General features: G+C 27.2%; 1 protein-coding gene across 1 annotated transcript; it reads left to right on the top strand.

Annotated features, from left to right (window-relative positions):
* The first annotated feature begins 5,749 nt into the window (after positions 1-5,749).
* On the top strand, positions 5,750-6,797 carry LOC120078188 (ethylene-response factor C3-like). Its single transcript, XM_039032414.1, has one exon. It carries the CDS (start codon positions 5,901-5,903, stop codon positions 6,543-6,545), a length of 645 nt encoding a protein of 214 aa, XP_038888342.1. The 5' UTR covers positions 5,750-5,900; the 3' UTR covers positions 6,546-6,797.
* The last annotated feature ends 1,162 nt before the right edge of the window (positions 6,798-7,959 follow it).

Genomic DNA, 7,959 nt, shown 5'->3' with positions numbered 1-7,959 from the left:
AAAAAAAAAAAGTTATAAAATAATATCAAATATTAGAAATTAATTACAAAATTAAAGGACATGAAATATTTGCATTTAATAAAATGAAGTTGATACAAAATCATGGCATTAAACTAACATGACATAATAAGAATAGAAAAATCATAACATTAAATATAAGAGGGATATGAAAAGCATAATATTAAACATCACAATATAATGGAAAAAAAATAAAAAGAAATCTCTACAGGTAAATAGAGCATGAAAGAAAATGAGATAAATATTAGAGAACTTACTTTAAGTGAAATGATACGAAAAATCGATGGAAAATATTTGAATGAAAATGTATGGTTTTGTGAAAATAAAGATTTTTTTTATGGTAGAAAAAACTTCCCTTGCACATCCTTTGAACTAGCACAACTAATTGCTAAAAAAGAAAAGAAAAAATAAAATTTTAAGAAATTGAGAAAAACTCAAAAATTTTCCTACTGAAATTTCGAGATTTCAACCAAAAATTTTAACTATAATCATGACAACCAACCCAGATATAGATGTCTACAAAAATATGAAAATTTTAGTTTTACGAAAAATATACGTGAAAATATCACTAAAATGTCGAGATGAATATTTCTAAAAAAAAAGATGAAAAAAAATTCAAAGAAAGTATTTAAGTTAATAAATATACATTTTATATTTTAAATAAGTTAAAAAATATTTATTAATATAATTATATTATACTAACATTAGTAACATATTAATTTGCATGTTATTACTTATTTGATATATTTCATAGATTTTCCTATGACAATGAAAATTTCGATTTTGACATTGAATTCATGGAAATATAAAAATACAATAGAAATAATATTTGATATATCCACGAATATTTAAATTTTAATATCATGCAGGCAAATAACTTATTCACTTGACGCTGTTATTTCTATTAAATTTAACCCATTCAATATATTTATTCTCTTTTCTTTATTTCTTTTCTGTCTTACCCCAACCTTTTATTTTCATTGAATAAGATTTTCATCTCATGAGTTAAAAACAGTTGCCTAATGTGATCCTTTTCTAAAATACATTTCCAAATCATATTTTGGCTAATATTTTGTTGTTGTATATTTTTAAGTTGACAAAAGGTCAGGAAAGGTGGTAGTTTTGTTTTTATCTTTTTGCACTTTCATATCTATATTGTGTAGTATCGATACCAAATTTTTTACAAAAAAAAATACACTTAATCTTTACATGACAATAATGGTAATTTGTAATTCATGAAAAGACGTGACCAACAAAATAAGAAGAATCCGGATATCGATGTGGTATTTGCCACAATGCCTCCAATGCCTAAGTTAATAAGAGGTTTTACGTTGTAGCAAGAATTTTAGTGATGAGAATGAACTTAATTACCTTTCAAGGAGCCTCCATGGTCTTATTAATTCCCATGTCCTAATCCCCTTAGGATTAGGTTTTAGAATCTTTTTTAGAGTTTTTAGACCGAATGAAGCGAGTTGGATAATTTTTGGGTTGATAGTCAAGCTCAACCTCGACTTGGGTTGAGACCAAGAAGCTCAGAATGGGGTCTCACCCTTTCCCTTCTCTTTCACTAGTCCAAGTGATGCGAATCTGATAGTTTCCTAGTTGATTCACTAGGCTCGTCCTCGGCCTAGGTTGAGGTCGAGGAACTCGAAATGGGCTCCGATCCATTCCTTCCTCTTTCCCTGGACCTCCTTTTAGACCTTATGTATTGTTTTAGACTCTAGCTATCCTTCTTGAACTGATTTAATGCTCGCTAAGCTTTTGGGGATAATTTTTCCCCTTGGTCTGCATAACATGTAGTAAGATACTAATGGTTAAAATATCATTTTAGTCCTAAATTTTGAAGTTTGTTCAATTTTAGTTTCTATATTTTCAGTTCAATTTTAATCTCTATATTTTCAAATGTGGAATTTTAGTCCATATAATTTCATTAGATTTTAAATTTCGTCCCTCAAAATTAAGTTTATTAAATTTTGTTAAATAATAGAATCATTATACAATAGAATACAACATATGAACATGTTCCAAAATCTATAGTAAAAATGTTAGTAGATACAAAAAGTTCTTGAAGAAAATCAACAACAAACTTGTAGTAGGGACTAAGTTTAAAATTTATGTAGAGGATAAGAACTAAAATTGATCCTTTGAAAATATGGAGACTAAAATAAACAAATTCCAAAATATAGAACCAAAATATTATTCTAAACAATACTAAATCAGTACATCTCCTATATTCTTAATGGAAAGTTAATATTACCTTTTATATATACTAGTAATTAATACGTGTTACACACGTAGAATCAGGTTGATATTTTAATTTAAAATTTAAAACTAGTATTTAGTTTTTATATAAAATTTTATACATATAATAAATAAATAATATTTAAACACAATTTTTATGATCATAAACCTTTAAAATCATAAAATTTTGTCTCATGTCACTATAACATTTCCTCTATAAAATTTATTGACAAATTCTTTTATTATTTCAAATTATTTCTGTTACTCTCCCTAACATTTTCTTTCATTAAATTTTTATATAATTATATTCTAACCTATTTTCTCTCTAAAATTGTTCTCTTCTCTATTTGTATCTCCCTAAATATTTTCTCCTATTTTTACTAAATATTTGTCTTTCTAAAACTTTTGTTTTCATGTCATTCTCTTATTAACTTTTTTTTTTATAGCATATATCATCAAAATTTAGACTGATGTACTACATTCTTACAAAAGTTTATCTAATATTCTAATATTAGTCTCCAAATATGCTCATGAAGATCCAAGATGAGATTCAATAAATAGGAAGGATACATAATAGATAATTTTTTATCAGGGGTATATAACCATATTAAGTTACAGAAATTGATAAAAAAAACATATAGAATTTGAGGGAAGTTAAAGAGCGTACTTTGTGAAGAACTTTTTAATTTTACTTGCATTTTGATGAACTTCAAATATAATTAAAAAGACTCAAGATGAGATTCAATAAATAGGAATTTTGCCAGGGGTATCTAACCGTATTAAGTTATAGAAATTGATTAAAAAAATATATAGAATTTAAGTAGGGAAGTTAAAGAACGTACTTTGTGAAGAACTTTTTAAATTTTCTTGCATTCTAGTGAACTTCAAAAAATTTTGAAAACATTTTAAAGAATGTAACAATAATGGATCAATATATAATACCACCAAAGAATTTTGATACTCCATAATAACGCACACGTGTTATAGTTCTTAAATTAAGCAAAAATGAAGCTAGACATCAAAGGGGAGAGGTTCAAGAAAACAATATGCGAAAATGCATCAAATGAATTAATCCCTCCAAGTAATTTAATTTGCATGTTTTTATATAGACACTTTTGTAAGTTTTTCAAATTTTATGGTCTTTCAAATTTTTATATAAATTTTACAAGTTTATACATGGATTGTACACATACACAAATGGATGAATCGATTCGATGTGTGACACCTCCACTCGAACAAGCACGTCCCATCAACATCAAGTGCACTTATTGGACTTAAAAGACATTTACATTCGGACAATCATGTCCAATCAATGAAATGCAAAATAATACTTAAAAGACACATACTTTCAAACAACCATGTTCCATCAACAAAGGACAAAATAGACATGTATTAATAATGTAGGTGTGAAAATGAAAAGAAAAGATTATCTTCGTATAATCTCTATTATAGAAATCTTATATGATACAAGTATTAAATGTCAGTCAATCTAGTTCAACTAGCATGTTTTTTGGATTCTTTCCCCATCATAAAAAAATTGAAATAATAATTTCTATCAGCTATTTAAATGGGGAAAAATTTTCTTAACTAAAACATTTTGTATCTATCGCCATCAACTTCCAAAAATCAAGCATTTTAGACCAAAAATATATATATATATAGAGACTAAATTATATATCTAACAACACAACAAGAACCCCAAGGTTTCAAAATTTCAATGGTCTACAATAAACATCATTTTATTATTATTATAATTTTGAGTTCAACGATATATATGAACAAAAGATTCAAACTTTAGACAGTTTAATTGATGACATATGTATTTTTACTAGTTGAACTATAATTATATTTATTTTTAAAAAATAACTAATATTATTTTGATATTAGAAATAATACTCTAATAATGATCAAATTGATAATAATGATAAAAGAGAGTGAAAATAACAAATTTTTTTAATAAACATCTAGTCGAAGATTGAAAAGAGTGTTTTAAATCATTCAATTTGATAGATTAATTATGATTACATATTAAATAGTATAGTTATTTGATTGAAAAATGGTGATAAGGATAAAATTCTCGTAAAGAAATTTGAAATAGATTATGACTAATTTTTTTTAAGCTAAACACAATTTATTTGTTCAACACATTAAGTTAACTTAGCTTTTTAGTCAAAAAAAAAAAAAATGAGATGATAGATTCCGTACTACTAATTCTTTAGTCATAATTTGACCCATTGAACTATGTTGAAATTATTTTTTTACTTTTTATCATGTTATTTTTAATTTTAAAGCTAATTTAGTTGTGAGAAAATGATGTTATTTTTTTTATTTTTATAGAAAATAATGTTTGATGGAAGATATATCTAGATGAGAATGCCACGTAGAGTAATTGCATAATTTTTTGGAGTACCATATCTTGATTATGGACAAGTGGAACACCATAAATAATATTATTAAAAAAAAGTAAAGGAAAAATTAATTCAAATATTAACCATTAAATGGAGGATCTAAACATAATCATTTAATGTGTATTGGTTGATCTCATGATGCGTTTTCAAAAAGTTCAACACTTTTCATTCTTTATTATGTTTTTTATATATATATATATAATTACGTAAAAATTGATCAATGATTAATTTTTAATTGAAATACTTAAAAACAAAAATGTTTATTCCTCAATTAACTTATAATAATCGTAATTTTAGTTAGAATAAGTTTGTTGATTAGATTCCTTCTTTAAATCAACTTGATATTAAATAAGACAAGTATTTAATTAATTAATTTATCTTCTGTGATCTATAACTATTAAATTAATATACTTGTGCCATGTCCAGCCTGTAAGTCAATAACGTGAAAATTTGTAGTACTCCAGTAATAAATACTCTCTAGGTTCACACTATGATTTTATCTTTCATTAAAATACTTAATATTATTGAATTCCACGTAATTATCAAACGATATTGACGTGACAATCAATTAATGCGAGTAGTACTTATACTCTAATAATATAATTTTTTTTTTACACATAATTATAATAATCTCTCAATATATAAAGAAAACTTCTAGTATTACAGTAGTATCTACAGTTAACAAATAATTTATTAAATTATTTTATAGATGTGACATTATTCTGAAATGTCATTATTACCTAAGCATGAAAATATTTGGAAATAGTAGTAATAGAATTTTTTTTAATAAAATATCTCGATGACGGGTACTGCCACGTAGACGGTAAAATTCACAAACTATTCCGTTAAATTGATGATTAGGATACTTAATTTCTTTTTTAAAATATCGAAAATGGGTCCCACGCGCCGCCGGGTCTGTGGCGTTTTTTGAGCACGTGACCCAGTTACCCTTGCTCGTGCTACTGGTATTTTAATTTTATCATTATTTTTTTTGGCTGAGTTGTTAAAATATATATTTAAACATTATATTATAAAGCTATTTGTTTTTCATTCCCTCAATTTTAAAATATTGATAAATCCGCCCATGGATCGGAATTCTTCATTTATTCGGTTGCTATATATAGGGCTAAATATTCAAATTTGTTCTAAGCAGAGAAAAACAGAAAGAAAACAGAGTTTCTTACTAATCCAAAACGAACCACCGTGAAAATTGAATTTCCGGTCAAATTTCAAATGGAATCCTCTTACTTTTCGTTCATCGATTCCGATTTCTCACCGGAAACTTCATTCGGATCAACTGAATCATCGTTCTCATGGAATGAATTTTTCTCAATCTCACTACAGGAAGAATTTATCGGGAATCAAACATCAGAATCGGAATCGAAAATCGTAGTGAAAGAAGAAATCGAAGTGAATTCGATTGATTTTGAGGAGGAGAAACATAGGAAGACGACGGAGAAGAGTTACAGAGGAGTGAGACGGCGGCCATGGGGGAAATACGCGGCAGAGATTAGGGATTCGACGAGACATGGAGTTAGGGTTTGGCTTGGAACTTTTGATAGCGCTGAAGCTGCTGCTTTAGCTTACGATCAAGCGGCATTTTCGATGAGAGGAGCAATGGCGGTGCTGAATTTCCCGGTGGAAATGGTGAGGGAATCATTGCAGGATATTAAGTATCAATTGGAAGAAGGGTGTTCGCCGGTGGTGGCTTTGAAGAGGAAACACTCAATGAGAAGGAAGTCGTCAGCGGCAACGGCGGCGGTGGAGAAGAAGAAGATGAAGAAAAAGAACAATGTGGTGATTTTGGAAGATTTGGGAACAGAGTATTTGGAAGAACTTTTGATGCTAAGTTCATGTGAGAGTTTAAATCCTTTTTAATTTTTTTTGAATATTTTTATTTTTCATGGATTTGTGAGCTTCACAATAGAGAAAAAGAAAATGTAAATATATCCCTTTCATTTTTTTTCCAGTTATTTTCAATTACTTGTGAAAGTAAAAGATTTTAGGGATATAAAGTAAATTAAAGAGTAAAGTGAGGTTGTTGATGATAGTAAGTAGAATGGTCTTAGACCATCAAATTTTTATTTGTCAATAATGTAATTTTAATATAATTTTCTTGTTTGTTTGTTCTTTGCATTTCTTTTAAGATATGAATAGTAATAATAATAATAAAAATATTATATTATAAGTACAGTCTATAAACTTTGTAAAGTTTTAATTTTGTTTATGTTACTTAACATATTATTAGATAAATTTAGATTTTATGTCAAATTGAACTTAAGTTTAATTTTGTGTTTTAATAAAATAAGGAATTAAAAGAATTGTTAAAAGAGATTAAATGTGTAATTTTAAAAGTTTAAAGACCAAATAGCACAGATTTTAAATTTCGTTGAACTTTCAATTTTGTAATTACATGGTCTTTAAAATTTAAAAAATATCGAGTATATATGTAAGTTTTGAAATTTATATCTAATAGGTTGATCAATTTACGGCATGTTTAATTTGACTCCTATTAGATTTTTTTTTCCCACATATTTCTTTCGCTTTTTTTGGCTAAATCAAGCTTTGTCTATGCTTCGATCTTGATAGAGCTCAATAGAGGGTGAAACCTAGTCCGATATGGTCAACTATTTTTTTTTAAAAAAATTGTTTAATTTCTTTTTATTTTTGGGTACAATGGAGACTTTTGTCCGAATAGAGGTTGATGTTTAGTCTAACTATGTAGATAACCTTTTTTTTTGGTTAAATCGAATCGAATTATAGTATTAAGGTTGAAACCTAGCCTAACTAGGCCAATCAATTATTTCTTTTGCCCTTTTGTTAATTAAATTCATCTCTGTATTTGTAGTTCCATCTCAATAGAGGTTATACTTAGTCCAACATATAGTCCACAAATTCTTTTTTTCTTGTTTTGTTGAATAAAGTTTAATTTTATGCCACATAGAGAAATTATTTTCTAGGTCTCGTTTGGTAACCATTTAGATTTTTTAGACAAAACCACGACAGATTAGACCAACCATTATACCATCACCACCTCATCTTGAAGGAGAGGGCGAATACAATTTGGAAAAGCCTCTTCTCATGGAGCATAACAAAAGTGTATAATATCAACAATATCTTTAATAAAAGGAATGTCCTCAATAATAATCTCAATCTCAGCAATATAAACCTCCTTTCTTGTGAGCAACTTTATAACTTCCAATGCATCTGACTTGACCTCAAGTAGGGGATTACTACTCACCCACTCTAACTCAACCGCTTTAACGTCTTCCCTTATAGCTTCAACTTTGAG

This window comes from Benincasa hispida, chromosome 5 (assembly GCF_009727055.1).
Source record: "Benincasa hispida cultivar B227 chromosome 5, ASM972705v1, whole genome shotgun sequence".
Lineage (NCBI taxonomy): Eukaryota > Viridiplantae > Streptophyta > Magnoliopsida > Cucurbitales > Cucurbitaceae > Benincasa > Benincasa hispida.
The sequence above is the reverse complement of the archived record's forward strand: the minus strand, read 5'-3'. Positions and strand labels throughout refer to the sequence as shown.

Bases quoted from the DNA above. Each gene is read 5' to 3' on its own strand.
- LOC120078188 (XM_039032414.1), top strand. From the start codon at position 5,901: ATGGAATCCTCTTACTTTTCGTTCATCGATTCCGATTTCTCACCGGAA.